We start from the raw sequence: 17,840 nt of genomic DNA, 5'->3' as shown, positions 1-17,840 counted from the left end.
TTTCCCAAGCCTGTAGCATTGCCTGGGGTTGTTGTGACCAAAGGGCAGAATCTGGCACCTTGGTCTTGTTAAACTTCATACAATGCCCTTTGCAAAATGCAAAACCTTTCGCCAACACCATGAACATGCATGAGAAATACATGAAGAGCAAGTTCTCTACTAACAAAACCAAGCTCTTTGGGTAGTAAACTGCCTTGCCAATGAGGAATTCCAAAAGAACCCCAGAGAACTCGGCAAATGAACAAAAAGGTGGAAACTCAGCTTCACCGCAGGTAAATCAGGTAACACACCAAGGGGAAAGTAGCCTACACCGTAATAATGCTCTAATGATCTGTGAAGAGGCTGTTACAGCTCCAAGAAGAGATACAGAGGTTACTGACAACAGATCTCTGGACTGGCAACTAAACAAAAAAAAGTGGTGGGAATCATTAGTGGAAAAAAAAAAACAAACAAAAACAAAAACCACCTCACACACCACACTACACAAAACATTGCAGACCGCTGTATTAAATTTTTCTTCCCCCATATCGTGAGTATGTGTGCTATCTCTGAATCTCCAGGACAAATTTAGAAAGTACAGAGAAAGGCAAATAAATTATCACAGAAAGGGAGGAACTGCTTTACAAAGAAGTTTAAAAGCACAGAATCTGTCATTTGGAAAGAAGGCTGAGAGAGATAATATCAAGTTATACAATATGGAAGGTAATAGGTAAGGTGAATAAGGGTTTTGCTTTCAGCAAAATGCTAAGATTAGGGGACACTTGACAAAAGGAACTGGACATCAGTTTAACACAGGCGAAGAAAAGACTTCACACAACAGCTGGTGAAGTTCTGGGGCTTGCTACCAGAAAAAAAAAACCTATAGGGTTGAGAGTACCAGCAGGTTCAAAAGGATTAAAGTCATGTCTGACAGTTCTATATAAGACTAAAAAGCCTAGACAGGAACATACCCTCAGACATGTACAACATAACAGATCTAAGTGGTGGAAGAAATACAGGGAAATTAACAGGGAAGGTGGCCTGGTTTGCAAGTTCTCCTTGAATTTTACCTGATATTGCCATTATATGTGACAAAATATACACTACAGGGACTATTCGTCTGAGTCAGCAGGGTATTAATCTATGCAAATATAGCTGAATTGCTCTCGAAATAACTGATCTGTGGAAAAATAATAGATATGGACATTCTTATTCTCTTACGTCAGCCTAACATATGAAATAAAATCTACTTGTACATTTGTGCTAGCACTACAGATGGGAATCACCTTCTTCATAGATAGACCACATGCAAAAGTCACAGAATGGATGCAAGGCTGGCATACTTGAGAATGAGTTTAAAAGCTTTACCATATGTAGAAGGACATACCTAAACCCAAAAGACCTCAGAATGCACCACCTTCAGCAAAGTAAAGCTATCTATTTACTTGTTTCCCTACTGTAGCTAATGAGTATTTTAATGTTGAGCTAGTAAAAAAAAAAAAACAAAACAAAAAAACAAAAAAACCCTGCATCAGTTTTTATGTTGTGTTAGTTACCTTCAGTGTTTTATTTCCAAATGGTTTTTACACTCTCTACAGGCTAAAAGGGATGTCAGAATTCAGATAGCATGGTCAAATCATGATACAATAGTTAAGCCACAATAACTGGCCAGACACACAAGACCTATAGGAAAATCTAGTTCTGCACTAACTTCTTTTACAGAGACATAAAATAACGTATGCTACCTTACACTGGTATCAACCACTGGGAAGGAAGCTAACTCAAGGTTATCTGAATTCTTGGCTAAGAGTTTATCTCTGTCTTTTTGACTCAGACATTTCAGCCTTTAAAAGCACCAAAATGAAAAGATGTAACTAGCTGTTCACTTCCAATATCCAACTGGTTAATCACTTTTTGAATGTCAAAATTAATCTCTGCCATAACCTTCAGGAAAAGGCTATATTATACACATCTCAGACTAAATGATATACAGTAAAATACATTCATGCCACATTCTGTGTGTTTCCCATTCATTGCACCTACCTGCATTTCCTCTTTTGTGAAACTGGCTGCTTCATCTCCCAGCTCATGTAGATACATGCAGTCTGGTTTTGGACACTGCATATTTTTTAGGAAATAACTGCAATATTTTGTTGTACCTAATGATGCCTGAAGGAAAAAAAAAAAATCATTACTTAAGTACTGGAGATTTAGAATGTCTTTTGTAGTATAAGAAAAAAAAGGCATATTTGGGAAAAAAAATTCCTTCCCAAGATTGAGTTCTGTCATAATACATTTTTTGATGCAGACGAACTAGGAAGTCTATTTGTAAGAAATCTATATACCTGAGGATTAGTTAATTAGTATGTATTTATATTTTCATCCAATTTAAATAAACATTAAAATAAGAGCCTCAGTAAATATCTGCATTTATAAACATAAGAAATCCAAGAAGTAGTTGTCAGTTTGCATTACATGAAACTGGTTAATTTCTTCTATCAGGGTCAGGAAATTAATATTAGACTTGATGATTTTCTATAGCCACCAATTTGACCAAGTCAGTCTGAATATATATTTACAAAGACACCAAAAGAAAAAAAAAGGTCCCTGTTTCCCAGGGACCTTTTGAAAGGTGTGATATTTGGACTACAGAAGTGCTCTGTATAAGCAAATAATCAGGTTCGCACACTGTGCTATTAAGTTATACAGAAAAAAAGACTCTCTGGGAAGGGGGACAAAAATGCCAAATCCCTAAAAAACACTGCCGGCTGGACGCTCACTGATCTTCCATGTTGTGATTTATGCTAGGAAAATGGGTCAGATAAATACCCAATAAACTGGACATTTTTTATTCATCAGCACAACTGTATCCATACAAACAAAATTTTATACTTTGTACTGATATTAGCATCCTAGCACACAATATTTTTACTTGCATAAGAATTATGTATCACCTTAAGTGTTCTGCCATCTACCACCACATTATTGACACACTGTATGGCTCTGAGAGCATCTTCTGACCGGATATAGGTTACATATGCACTGGCACTTGGACCCTAGAAAGAAAACATATCGTATTTTATTTATTATTTTCTACCCCCAGACAGAAATAAACATTAAATTGCTTTAACAGTTTATTTCATAAATGGGCATATTCATGGCTAGATGTTTTTACCAGGAAAACACAAATATGGTAGAATTCATAAAAATTTAATTGAATGCATGAAGAATGCAGAAAAGAAGAAATGCAAACCATTGCTTGAAAGCTCTAAAGATACTTAAAAAAGTATTTTATCCCTGAAATGCAGATTAGTGAATAAATGCCACAGTGCTGATTCTTTCAAGACCCTCATCATGTCTACCAGTTTTTAATCTTTCTACACTGCATCTTGAATCCAACTTTGAGAGTGTGATTGGACAATGTCTTAATAATAGTAATTTGATTTTTGCAATGCTGTATTTTTTTTCAGTTTTACTTCTTTAACTTACTGCTTAATCAGAGATAGGCAGCCCCAGATTCACACAGAACACATTTTCTCTAAAGGAATTTAAAAAACCACAATTCACAAGGGCCTCAGACTTACCTGGGAGCCTGCATATGATGTGCTGTTATTAATGACAACTTTATGTATTTTACCAAACTTCCCAAAATATTCTGGTCGTTTCAAAACCTACAAAAACAAAGTTAAAGTAGTATACTGGAAATTTAATTCATACAGGCTATACTTATTCCTCTCTGTAAATGTATTTTTATTAGTTAAAGGCTTTAGCTGCACATCTCTTCTACAAAGAGGAAGAGAGCATGCAGATATATCTTCCAATATAAAACATTGTTACTTGCAATACAGGGTACATTATCACTGCAGTAAAGTACTTAAATGATAGATATTCTGCATTTTACGTAGTATTTTAAAATGTTACTTTGGTACTCAGACTGCCCAAACCCTACCCTGGCAAGATATATCCCATTAAGCATGAAATATTCTTGTATGTATCTATTTTACAATTTGAGGAAAAATTGTCTTTAAATCATACTAATTCCAGTTGTAAATAGATAGCCACCTCAAACTTGCATTCAGATATATTAACAGCTAGGAAGAAAATGCTGAATTCTGACTCACTTGCCCCACTCTAAAGGGAATTTTTTTTTAGTAAACCAATTAGCTTGACATAGCCTCAAGTTTTCAGAAGACCAGACTAAGTACAGGAAGACAATACGTGTCATGCATATTAAGCAACTCTGCTGAGTAGCTGTTACCTGTGTGCCAATGGAACTGGCAATATATCCGACACATTTGGTACTAAAAGCCGTTTTTCTTTTTAAATTATATTCCTAGTTCCAGACAATAACTCAAGATGTTAAAAAGGAGGATTAGTTTCTCCAGCTCCGTCTCCTTAACATTGGATAGTACAGTTAAATTGTGCTGATCCAAGGACTTCTTTTCCTAACCACCTCCTCTCTCTTCTGAGGGAGCACTGATGTCTTCAAGATCTAACAGCACTTATCACATCCGGAACATGCTGTAGAACTATAGGGCATGTTGTAGAGACAACAAGTCACTCAATGGTCTCTTCCGACTGCTCTACACTTGGTCTACACTATCTTGAAAAATCTTACACACACTCCTGGGCATCATTGCAGAGAAGACTGATAATCCTGAATAAAGCAAAAGTTTCACCAAGCATCTTGTGGATTATACATATATACAATTATTTCTCTTACAAATCCTCTAGATGGTCAAAGAAAGTGAACACATTTTCCAGTAATAAATAGCACCAAGCTAGTGTTGACAGTTGCTTGCAAATACTTTTTGCTATATTCTTGTAGAAATTGACGTATTATATACCAGAGAAGTCGAAATTTTATTCTCTTGCCTTCATATCCTAGCTCTTTTCCCTCCCCTCCTAAAAGCAGCTTATCACATTTGTTCCTTCCTAGTCTACCAAAACCCAGCCCACACTGAGTCTTCAGAAACAGCCACTTCTATTTGAGGTTTCTCCAGACAATTTAGTCCACCCAGGTGAATTTAACATGGCACAGTAGTTTTGAAGACGTCTATCTTATCCTGTAGTACATTCCCTCCGTATCCTAATTCAAGGTATTTTCAACTCATTGGCACTAATTCCATTAGCCACCTGCAGCTGACTGATGGAAATAAAACATTTTAAACAGTTTTCTCAAATTAAAGGCTTCTTTTTAATGATACAGAGTAGCAAGACAACTCTTTCCTGGGTCTTCCTCTAATTTGTTCCCCCTCAACTGACACACTTATACTCCTTCCTAGTTACACTTCAAGTGCTGACTTTTTTCTTCTGTCCCTACAGGATTGTGCTACACTTTATATTTTTCTTTATAATCCAACCAAACACCCATTTCAGACTTGGTGGTGCATGACACAGCTGTGTAGTGCCAGAAGATGCAGCCTAGGAAAATAAGTACCAAAAAAAAAATCCTTAAGCTTATTTTTAGCTTAACAATGAGCAATTTTTAAACAAATAAAAAGGATAATTTCCTGAACAAAAACAGAGCATCCGTACTCCAAAAAGCAAAAACACACACTTAGTGAGGTTATTTTGGAGGAGGAAGCTAAGCAGGTTCCCTTAAGAACAGAGGGCCTCAGCATCAGTGAATCTTTTCACTGCTGCTTCATTTTGTACCCATCAGGGAGATACACAAGGGTGGCACAAGGGTATTCCAGTGGTTCCCTGACAGCAAGTTAAGAGCAAGATCTGCAAGTGTGAACTTCTCACCTCTGGATCTGCTAAGCGCTGAGACAGCCCTACCACAAAGACAAGGTTCTTCTGTACAACCCGTACACTGGCCAAATGTTTGCGATTCTCTGATATCTTCTGTTTCCTCTCATTTTGTTTCTGTTTCTTTTCATTTTTTATCCTTTGCAGTTCTTCCTGGGAGAGTGGTTTGTACACTGCTGGATCTTCTGGATATGGCTAAATATAACACATATCATTAAAAACAACCCATATAAGAGCCAACACATTTGAAAATCATTAATCCCTATTTTTTAACACAAAAATTTCCTTCTTCTATTATACTGTTTGATTGTTACAGCTAGCCACATTATAGAAGTGGAACACTCAGTCCTTTGGGAAAGGTGAACATCTTGCATGTTTTCAGGGTATTCTATGTATAGACAATGATTTGGGCAATAGCCACATTCTAATCCAGCTGCCTAGCCAGTCTGGTAACACTACAAGCAGCTGCAGCAAGACAGCAAAACATCCTATTAAGATTTCACTAACATAGCATAGTAAACAGAGTGAAAGTATGCTCTGCACATTCCTTCATATTTACTTGGCTGATACAGATTTGGATACTTAAGTGTATTAGCAAACAAAATAAAGACTACATGATAAGAAATTAAAATAGAAATGTAATTTCAGTGGCCCAACAAGTTCAATACAGTAAGACCATTACAAGGCTCAATCATAACAGTTAACTTCTAGTAAAGAGAGACTTCAATGGTTACTGCATACTAGTTTAACAGTATTGCTACCATACTTCTATACTAGTTAGAAACTTTGTCCCTGGACGAAGGTGTATTTTTAAGCTGAAGACTATCACCTACAGATAACTCCTCAAACAGACATAACGCTTTTGAGATTAAAATCTAAAGTATCTAGTAGAAATACAAGTGTCCTCAGAGTTACCTAGAAAGATTGCTCTACTCACACAGAGTGTAGCACTTCACGCATTATTTTAGCCTGGTCTTGTAGCCTAGAGTGCACTGTCCTCCGCCCCAGATTCCTCCTCTAAGCAGTCTCATATTCCTTACCTGTCCCAGTTTCCTGAGACTGAAAAGTTAGTTTTCCCACTTCATACACAAAGCAATGCTAAGCACAAAGCAAGCATATAAAGCTATATTTCAAGAAAAAAGAAGTGTTTCTAAACACTGAGATGAAGTTAAAAATATCAGAAGAGTGCAGGAGATGTGCACTAAGACAAAGACTAAAAGAAGGGAAGCTCACCAGTAGGGTGAACTAAGTTCTTTGCTTGTACTACCATAACCAAAGGTTTCGGTGAGCAAGCCCAACAAAAATGAGTTTAACTTTTTCTTGACTGTCCTTTGCTAGTAGTAGAATATTCAACTAGTTGTCATACTAAATGACCTGAGAAAAATCTACAGCAGCAAATGAAGAGAAAGTTTAGGTTAAAAGCATATCTTCCTCATAGTTACATAATGCTACTGAAAGAGCCATCAAGTGCTCAGACGGGATAGTCTTCAGAGTACATGCCCCCCAAAAAAAGATCCATTTTACAGTTTGAAGAGTTTAAAGTTCAGCAGCATTATGCTACACCTAAGACATCTTCTGAAAATATGTTGCAGTTGACTTCAGCAGATGACATTTCATGCATAAGCATTAAGTCCTCTGGAACGCATATTTAGTATTATAGAGGAATTTGAACTTGTAACATAGTTTAGCAGTAGCCAAAGGTACACAACTAAGCCCTGAACATCACGACACAATAAGAACTCATGTTACCCTCAAGGAACAGTTAAAACCCTACCATTTCTTAGAAAGTTGTTATTCACCAGTAACACTGAATATCTTGTACAGATTTCACAACATACTTGATGAACAGCAAGGAGCTGTCAGTAAGGTCATTAGAAATCAGCTGCAGGCAATGATTACCTTGAGTTTTAACAGATGGACACATGAGGACTTCAGGGATGCAGAATAATTCTGCAAAGCATTTCACTTAAAGAGCTTCCCAAAGCCTTTGTTAATCATATAGAATAAAGAATAGCTTCTGTTTTGTTTTAGTGAAAAGAAAGACTGCTGAGCAAACAGAGTTAATTAATCACAGTCAAGCTGAGTTTGGGCAAGAATAGAAAGAAAACAAGCGCACCAGGTATACGGTAGATACAGTTCCAAAAATAAAATGGCTTGCCCTACATGAAGTGATGTGGTATCATACCCACAATCCATCCTTTCACAGATTAATTCCATCTCCACATCCCATACTATGCAAAGCAAGGTTTGCAGCGTGCTGCGTTCTCATACTGCACGAGAAATTAATTCATAGTTCTCAGTAGGTTCAGTAAGGCTCCTGAAGGTCCAATAAGGCTACAGCAAACAGTGCTGAAGTTCACAGTCTTCTTGCTTGCCAAGTATCACCATGTTCAGAGCATACTCTCAAATGAGAGGCAAATCAGACAGCATGTTCCTTCTCTGTATGGCTATTTGCTACTGAAGGTCCTTAACATTAGTCAGAAAGCATCCCAGGTAGCTCAAGCATAACCCTGAGCCCAGCATTTGTTTGACCTTAGCAAAACCAGTAGTTTGTATTTGTGCAGAAGAGCACAAGAACCACTGGGAGAGACACAGGAAACAGCAGCTTCAGAATTGGGGATGAGAAATATCTTAATCTCAGCAGAAAGTAGGAGACTGCCTAAGTATCTCAGTCATTAAGAAGTAGCAGCAGATGATTTGTCACCATGGATGACAGCACCTGTTACAGCAACAGTCACTGAAAGTCCCTGCTACTGTCAAGCTGTATTATGTATGAAATGTTTCATATATATATATTCATCACTTACAACAATGTTTAATGCTTCTAAGGAATACAAGTAGTTGGATATCCTGACTTACAGGACCTGTAAATGAATCTGCATGCATCTCTTGAATCCCAAGAATAAACCAGAAACCTAATCCTAAATAGCAATAGATAATTTTCCTATCTATAGATAATGTATGGCATGATGACAGATGAGATATCACACATTTAAGGAAGGAGGAAGGCAACTAAGCACAGCAACAACATTTCAGAAGCTGATTCTAAACAATAGTAAGTATTAGAAATCCTGTTCCCTTCATATAAGGACATTGTCAGACTACAAACAGCACAAAAAAATTATTCTATCTTCAGAGCGATTGCTTCTCACAGCATTTAAGTCCATGAACTCAGATTATAGTTCAAATACCAACAGAATGCATGCAGGGAAGGCTGGTGCAATGTGGCTCTGTAAGCCAAGCAAAGTGGACTGACCGCTGATGTATCCCATTGTACCATTTCATCTGTTTACTCTGTCCAACCCTACAAAACAGGGTTAGGGGTGGGATCACAGGTCTCAGAAGCTCTTAGGTCTTGCCTCAGAGGGGCAATGCTACTGAAATGTCTAGATTTTATTTTTTTTTTCTCATTATAAGAAGCATAAGATATCCGTTTAACCTACTGTCACCAATTCCTTAGCTCGTAGAAGATCTGAGACCCAAGCAAAAGCTACATCAAGTGTTATACACGTTTATGTATTTTCAGATGCAAGACACTAAGAGATGTCAACATCACTGATTCACTAAGTTTAACTGACATCCTTCACTTAAGTTACAGAAATCCTCTTCAGCAAGAACCACAGAAGCCACCTCAACAAGAAGTGCCAACATGGAAAATGCCCAGATTTTGTTTATACTAACTGCAAGTTGCTGACAGTCCTACAAGAACTTCATCAAAAGTTTGAATGTATCTTCTGTAGTCTCATTTCTTTAATCAGAGATGGCCCTTGATGAATTCTCAGTCTTCCTGACTAAGCTTCTTGCCATTTAAAGTTTTGGTTTCTTTCAGACTTTTCCCCCCACATTTTCCCAACTGTTGAAAGCTGAGCTGGAATTTATCAAGCACTTTGCTTTTGTCATTCCTAGATGGGTCACATTCCTTCCACACCATGGAGGTACCAGCTTTTCCCAGTTGTTGCCTTGCTATCAAATAGGCTCTGCAATGAGAAATACAAAGAAAATCAGTAACAGTTATGCATAATGTACACCATACTACTTATCAAGAATAAAAAAGAGCCATTTCCTATATATTGATAAATACCAATTGTTACACCTATTGTTGCAACTATTCAGTTGTGGGATTAAAAGCACTAGGGGAAACTGATAACTTGGAGACTGTGCATTAGGATCAGGTGTTCTTTTTACATAGAAGCTGGAGTAGGAGAAACACGGACAAAACTGTGCTTAAAACATGTTAGTTTCTTGGTCATAAATATAGCAGTTTACTACTTCCATCTCCAACACAAGGTGCTAGGAGGAATAAAGCTCAGTAAGTCAAGGAACTGGAAAATAAGGCAAAGCCACACCACAGGAACAGCTGTGTATGAAATTATATTATTTGGTGGAAGGGCAAAGCAATTAAATGCGATGGAACTAGGCTTTTTTACTGTTGGATTTTAAAATTGCAAAAACTGACCCTAAGGTCTGAGAGTGCTATGCTCTGCAATAAGTATAAATAAGTATATGAAACTACTGAAGTGGTGAGTATTATTCATATGACCAACAGTACCTAGGCCACTGAATTTAATAAAAAAAAAAAAATTTCCGCAAAGATAAACATCACCACTTCACCACCAGAACCAGCATGCCTGGTGACCTGTAAATCAGTTTTTGGCTCCAGAAGTCTTTTGAGGACAGCATATTTTCTATTCTAAATTGACTAGTTACAAGCTATTTCACTCACAGTTAAAAAATCAATTGACTGGAAAAAACAGGAAGGCTTGCTTAGCATCTTAAAATTGACTACACCTACAATTCTGAAGGGCATCAGTAACTCAGAGCAAGTCGGTTCTGTTTTTGTAAGAAAGTGATTTTTGTACTTTAACAAATAATTTCCAAGTCTATTTCAGAAGACTCAAAGTTTAGCAAGCTTTTAATACCTTAAGACTAACAAGTACTAGTTTCCAACCAGCATTCAAGTTAAATTCATACTGCACCTTACTCTCACAAATCAGAACAAAGCAAATGTTTATCTACTACTGCTACTAACAGGAGGAAACCTAAGACACACTCATCAGTTGACTGCAACCACGTGAAGACATTCTGCACATGCAAATGTTAAGCTATGTAGCAGTTCAAGTACATAAGTATTTTCTTCTTGGTAGAAAAAACTGCAAGCTAACATCTTGTCAATTAGAAGTAAATTAGAGAAGCTTAGGAAAATAATGTTATACGTGCAATGCACAGTTAAGATCTATCAAACTAATGCCATAGGCACCACTGTAGCACATAGTCAAATAGTTTCATGACAGAATTTCCCAGAATTTCCCCCAAACCTTTTAACCAAAATCCTTGGACAGAGAACTTCTTTACTGTCCCTCTCCACAGACTAGTGATCAAACTACTGGAGAAGTGTCATTGCATTCAACACTACCGGCACAAACAGCAGTTTTCTACTATGTTATATCATATAATGTATTCAGCCTTGCTTTATATATCTTTATTCCCAGTTCATTCTGCAGTAAGCATACCTGTTGAAACCAAGTACCTGCTATAAAAACTTTCCTGCAAAAATTTTATTGTTCTGCCATTTTCTGCACTTCAACATTTTAAGTGGTCACAATGAATACATACACTGTAGTAGATATAAATTTGATAAAACTGCTTAGATCTTTTCCTAGAAACCTTACTACACACAGATAGGAACTATTTAGACACTGCACATGAAAACACATACCTCGTTCAAAAGGTCCAGCACACTTCAAAAGTTGGCTTCTTCAGACTTATTTGATGCTGCCATCAACTGCATGCTCAAAATGATTTATTCCCAAGATCCTGGTGGGGTCTCTGCACCACAATGTCTTTGACCATGGTGCAAAAAGGAGTGCACTCCTCAGCCTCCTCCACGCAAATCTACAATCCAGCGATATAGGTGCAACTCTACTCAAGAACATCTTGTAGTCCGTGGATGAAGAAAGTACCATGAACACAATCATCATCCGTTGTGAAAGAATATGAATGTTCCTCTCCTGAAATAGTTGGCGTGCTTGATTCCAGTTGTAGTATTCCAATTGTTTTTTTGAGCCAACTGTATCCAATTCAGCAAAATATTCGCACATCCAATCATACAGCAGGTTATTCCACATTAAAAAGTTCAGTAGCAGCAGCATCCATATTTCAAAGAATTTGCATATCCAGAGCAGTAAGTAGCATGATACTTCTGGGATTTTTCAGATATATTCCCCAAATTTCCAACAATGAACAGGCAAAGATGAATCAAGTAGTAGTTGTTGAAAAGTAGTGTAACAAATCCAGGTAAGTGAAGCCACTTAGCCAAGGAAACTCCAGAAATCTGATGTTGTACCAGAAAAGTAGAAATTTGCTCATACTGTGAAAACGACTATACAGCATGTGCTACCTACAGCAGGTATCAGATGTGGAGACCAATTTGGCTGATGACTGGTGGATCTTCTTTGTAGGACATACAGCTCACATATTGCAGCAAATTTGCCCCGTTTATTAAGAAAGATAGCCTTCAGGCTTGCAGAGGCATCCAAACACAGGTTAGCAGTGACAGCTCTAGCATAGCCAAAGGTCAAAAGAGCAGTGAGAAAAGGACTGGAAGTGTTTATAGAAAGCTGTGGCAGTGAAGATAGTGAGACCAAGTAAAATTACTTGGGCTCTCAAAAGGGAGCTGTAATATGAGACAGGAAGCTAACAAAGGCATAAAGTGAGGACAGGATCTCAATTAAGTAGCAGGAGAAAAATGGGACATAAGTAGCTGGGATAGCAAAAAGAAGGCGGCCAGGCAAGAAAGTTACAATCAAGGGAATTCATTAGAGTAAAAGAGATGATACTGAGAAAGAATTTTATTAAACACTGAAAATAAGATAATAATCAGGTTAAGCAAAACACTAAAAGGAAGAAAATAATTCCAAGGAAAAAGCAGGCAACTTAGTGAAGCTGCAGCTGATAGTTGTGGCCAACTGAAGTATCAGCCAGACATCAACCACGAGACAGGGAGAAATTAAGTGTGACTCTCAAAGTACTACTTTTAAGCATTTGGCAACAAGATCAGAATACTAGACAAAGAGACTTAGCCTAGATTTTGAAAAGCTTTAAAGTTTAACACCATTGGATACATTTTTCCAAGCGTTTTACATATTTATTGTTGAGGAAAATACGCATTAAAAGCTCCAGTGCCACAAACAAAACAAGCAGGTGCTTTATAACCTTGCCTCTGACAGCTCTGCTAGGTTAGTTGAACTTGGCCCCCAAACACCTGATGCTGGAATTCTCACTGTCCCTCCTGAAAAGACTTAGTCAATGCATGAGCACCCCAACTCAAAGAATTTTTTTTTTTGCAGTTCTCTCAGCATTAGCATGCCTTGGTTCTGATCCACAGCTTCCCCTATTAATCCAGTTCCAAATTTAACAAACCAAGACTAGCTGCTGCACAACAGCTTCAACAAGTACGCAGACAGAATCTGAAAGATCCAACACCTCACCCTTGATCTAGGCCATAACTAGATGAATGCTTCCCTGAAGGAAAAGGATGTCTTTGGTACCAACATAATGCAAGAGCCTTGTGATATGTGCAAGACAAGCTGCTATTCCAGTATATTTACCTTTCTGCAAGCAGGACAAAGTCCATTCTCATCAGTGCGGATACGATGCCAACAGAAACGGCAGATTTGGTAGCCACAGGTGCAAGGGAAGAAGTTGATGTCATCAATTTCCAAAGGTTCCATGCAAAGGGGGCATTCCACAGGGTCTTCCTTAGCATCAGGGCTGCGAGACATCTTTATATGTTCGCAGAGCAGCAAAAGTTTATAATAACTTAATAGACCAAGAAGGTCAGCACTTGAAGGTCTGCAAGAAATGGGGAAAAAAAAAAAAAAAAGAGTCATTAGTGTTTCTGACAACTTTTTCTTGCACTTTTAAATATATAATTTCTTCACCTCCTTCCTTCTCCCCACACAAATCATCCACTAACACACAAGTTACTCCATAATAATCTTGAGTATGAAGATGGCAGTGGTGATATACCTCCCTACCTGGATAGGCAAGTGCTTCTTTGGCAGTTCACTAGCGTATCTGGGCTTCAAACCAAACAGTGGCAAACAAATGCCTAACACTGTACAACATACATTGCTTCTAAATTCTACTAGTTCCTTTAACTATTACTTTCTTGAAATCTTGTACAAATCTAAATTCAATCCTTGCAGGACTTTTTGTTTAAGATCAATTTATTCCTTTGCTCAGAGACTTGGAACAATAAGAGATTTGGAACAACATTTAGGTCATCCATTCAGATTTTTCAGTAGGGTTACAGCATTATCAAACAAAAATAAGGAAAGCTTCTCATTTAAGAGGATTCGTTTCTTTGTTCACCTCATTTTTTGGTCCAGAGATTGATCTCAGAGGTCAGCCTTAGGACGACACCATTGTTGTGTTAAAAATTATATTAAAAAGAAAAACAATGTAATTGAAACAAACAAGAAGTTTGCCAGTGTTGAAGGTCCTCTGTACAGCCCAAATCCTATTTATTTATTTACCTGAAATTAAAATAGAGAAATAACAATTTGACATGATTAGTCTAAGATGAAAATTAACAACTAGCTACTAGAGAATGTGGCTTGGTTGATAAGCAGGATACTCCTGTCAAAACCAGAATTTAGGACTGATGAACTGTTGGGTTTTTTTACCAAACCATGACAACTGCCTGAAACTGCCAAGATTAGAGACAAAGTAGGAAAAGGTAATTCTAACAGTGGGAGTTCATGACCACTAACTCACTGACCACCTACCCAAATAATATCACCTACTCAAAAGAAAACAATGGAAGAAGATGGGAGTCTCCGCACTAATTTAAACAAGAAGTGAGGAAATCAGAACCAAAGAATAAAAATGAGCATGTATTACTTGAATATGCAATTATATGTGTATAAAAAAAGAAATTTCTTGAGTTAGGATGTGCTGTCTTGGGACAGAGGCCCACCCATGTGCATCAATGAAATAAACTTGGAATAATTCCACTGTGTGTTATTGGCTTGCACACTGGGTAAAGAACCCAGATTTGGGACAATAGCATTAGCCAAGATTTGTTAGGTAGAAATCTTTCCACATGCATCATACAACTTTCATCAAGTCATTTATGCTTTCCATTAGCATCAACTTCACATTGAAGACCAAATACATCCACATGGTCAGAATACCTCTAACTTCTCATTTGTAGCGCAGCCACAATAAGGTATTTTTGGATCTGAATTTTGAAGAGAAATGAAGTTCAGGTCACCATTTTTGAAACTAATTTCTTGAACTCAGACATTTGAGTACACTTCTATTCTGTCAGTTTAAGGCTACACCACAAGAAAGTTACTTTCAGACACAGAACAAGGCAAATCTAATCATCACCGATGTAAGTTTAGGGGTTTACTTCTCTCTTTTTTCATTTAAGTATCACTGAATAGCTGAAGTTGTATCTAAAATTAGCAAGCTATCTGTATCTGCTGCATGAGACGTGCTCATAGATAGACAGAAATGAAGTGCAACAGTAGAGTTTTCAAGTGGATCTTCTGGAGGAGAAAAAAAACAAATCAGAAAACCCACAACAAAAACCACCCATCTAGAAACTCACTGAAAAAGATGTGACTAGAACTGACATTTGGATGGCCACACTATTTGTAGTTAACTACACCACTTCCTTAGAAATAAGTGAGCTTGAAAGTTTTTAATAAATCCAAAGTTCTGTTTACAATTACGCTTTTCCCAAAACATGTCATGTAATTATAATTTAACCATAGACAAGCACTTCTGTCTTTCTTCCTTCTACTTTCTCAGAGAGTTTTCAGTTTCATTTCTAACAAAAATAAATTAGATCATGGACTATCCAGCCTTTATTCACATTTTTAGAAGCAAGTCCAGAAACAAACTGTCACATCCACCTATTTGAAGAAGAGTGACATTTACTCCTGTTTGGAAAATAAGATGACCGAACACTTTGTGATCAAACCCTTAATCACAGATTTCTCTATGTTGTAGTGTTAGCCTTATATCTTTTTGGTTTGGTATACTTCAAACACCACAAAAAACCCGGTCCTGTTCATGATCTTCCACACTCTTAAACCATACTTCCTTGCAATGCCCAAGAAGTTCCAAGCTCAAGTTGGACCCTCCCACAAGATCCTTTTAAAATCAGTTTGCAATACCTGTCCCTGCCCTGCCCATCTCTTCAGGAACAGAAATCTCTGCAGCCAGGAGAGAACACCCTGAAGAGGAGCAGCATTCATGTCTACAACCAAAGCACCATCCAAATACACAGCAGAGAATATATACCTTTGTATAGAAATGGTGACATTGTATTAGGTTAACCTGTGTTCACAGGCTGATATCAGAAGCCTTGACTGCAATTTCAACTAGTCTGGTAGGGAGAATAGCCTCTAGGCATGAAGTGCAGTTCTGGTGAAACATACCATTGCCCTACAGAGAAGTTCTACTGGATGCTCATGTGAAAGTAAGGACGAGAGAACGGATTTTAGATGCAGTAAGCATAACTGCTCTATATGGCATGCACTAGTAACAAGCCTTCCCTCTCTCTGACCTTTACAATGCTTAAAATCATTGTGCCTTTGCACAACAGTGCAGATGTGCTGGAGACTGAGGGTAAGATGACTCAGAAGGCAGAGGAGACACCATCTGGGGGACTCCCTAAAGCAAACCAGTCTCCCCCTCACATCAGGACTAGTACCCTCAAAAATAAGAGCAAGGTACTTGTTATTGGTGACTCCCTTCTGAGGGGAACAGAGGCCCCCATATATCACCCTGATCCTTCCTACAGGGAGGTCTGCTGCCTGCCTGGGGACAGAGTCAAGGATATAAAAAGAAAACTTCCTGCTCTGGTTCAGCCTTCAGACTACTATCTATTGCTACTTTTTCAAGTACTTATCAATAAGATTAAATCAAGGAGCTTGCAAGCAATGAAGAGAGACTTCAGGGCCCTGGGGAAGGTGGTTAAGGAGAGGTTGGGAGCTCAAGTCGTGTTCTCCTCCATCCCACCAATTGCAGGGAGCAATGAGGGCTTGGACAAAAATACCCAACACATGAATACTTGGCTTCGAGCCTGGTGTCACCAACAGAACTTTGGGTTCTTTGACCATGGGTTGGTCTATAAGGCACCAGGTCTAATAGCAAGAGATGGTGTTACCTTGACACAAAGGTGGAAGAGGATCTTGGGACATGAATTAGCAGGGCTTATAGGAAGGGCTTTAAACTAGTTTTGAATGGAAATGGGCAAGAAATCAGGTTTGACAGAGAGGAACCTGGAAGCAGCACACCAGTGCTCATGGGTCAGCTTGCTGGTTTGTCCTTTCAGTCAGACATCTTGTCTGAGGTGAGGGACCGAGGCAAAACCGAAAACACTAGGCTTGCTGATGGGTTAGTAGCCATGGAAGATAGTGGTCAGGTATGAATTAGGGCTTCTCCTCCCAAAGCAGGGGTAAGGATCATTAACCCAGCTGAAGTGCATCTGTACCAATGCACACAGCACGGGTAATAAACAAGAGGAGTTGGAGATCTGTGTTCAGTCACAGGGCCATGATCTCGTTGCAATTACAGAGACACGGTGGGATAGCTCCCATGGCTGGGAAGTTGTCATGGATGGCTATGCACTGTTTAGGAGAGACAGACCAGGAGGGCAAGGCAGTGGTGTTGTTCTTTATGTGCGTAAGGAACTGGAATATATAGAGCTTTGTCTAGGGGAAAAGGAAGAACCTGGTGAAAGGTTATGGGTAAGAATCAAGGGACAGGCTAAATTGGGAGATATTGTCATAGGTGTTTACTATAGACCAGCAGACCAGGAAAAAGGAGTAGGTGAAGCCTTCTACAGACAACTGGAAGTAGCCTCCAGATCGAATGCCCTAGTGCTTATGGGTGACTTCAACCACCCAGATGTTTGCTGGGAAGGCCACACAGCTAGGCACACACAATCCAGAAGGTTCCTGCAGTGTATAGACGACAACTTTCTGACGCAGGTGGTAGAGGAGCCAACAAGAAGAGGTCTGCTGCTGGACCTGGTTTTAACAAACAAGGATGGATTGGTAAGGGATGTAAAGGTTGGAGGTAACCTT

At 38.4% G+C, this 17,840-nt stretch overlaps 1 protein-coding gene across 5 annotated transcripts in view; it reads right to left on the bottom strand.

Moving 5' to 3' along the window:
* The window catches only part of CNOT4 (CCR4-NOT transcription complex, subunit 4), a 44,590-nt gene extending 31,008 nt beyond the window's left edge, over positions 1-13,582 (bottom strand). For 2 of the 5 annotated variants that reach the window (XM_008950021.1, XM_008950023.1), the window contains exons 1-5: positions 13,341-13,582; positions 5,731-5,928; positions 3,564-3,650; positions 2,934-3,035; positions 2,023-2,148 (exon numbers count right to left, since the gene is read on the bottom strand). In XM_008950021.1, the coding sequence (XP_008948269.1) occupies positions 2,023-2,148; positions 2,934-3,035; positions 3,564-3,650; positions 5,731-5,928; positions 13,341-13,514 (687 nt within the window). In that variant the 5' untranslated portion in view covers positions 13,515-13,582. The remainder of the gene's footprint in view (positions 1-2,022; positions 2,149-2,933; positions 3,036-3,563; positions 3,651-5,730; positions 5,929-13,340) is intronic. The other 3 variants (XM_008950020.1, XM_008950022.1, XM_008950019.1) reach the window with 2 other exon arrangements.
* Positions 13,583-17,840: the final 4,258 nt, after the last annotated feature.

This window comes from Merops nubicus, unplaced genomic scaffold (genome assembly GCF_000691845.1).
Source record: "Merops nubicus isolate BGI_N331 unplaced genomic scaffold, ASM69184v1 scaffold23311, whole genome shotgun sequence".
Taxonomy (NCBI): Eukaryota; Metazoa; Chordata; class Aves; order Coraciiformes; family Meropidae; genus Merops; species Merops nubicus.
Note: the sequence above shows the minus strand (reverse complement) of the source record. Positions and strands in the feature narration are given on the sequence as shown.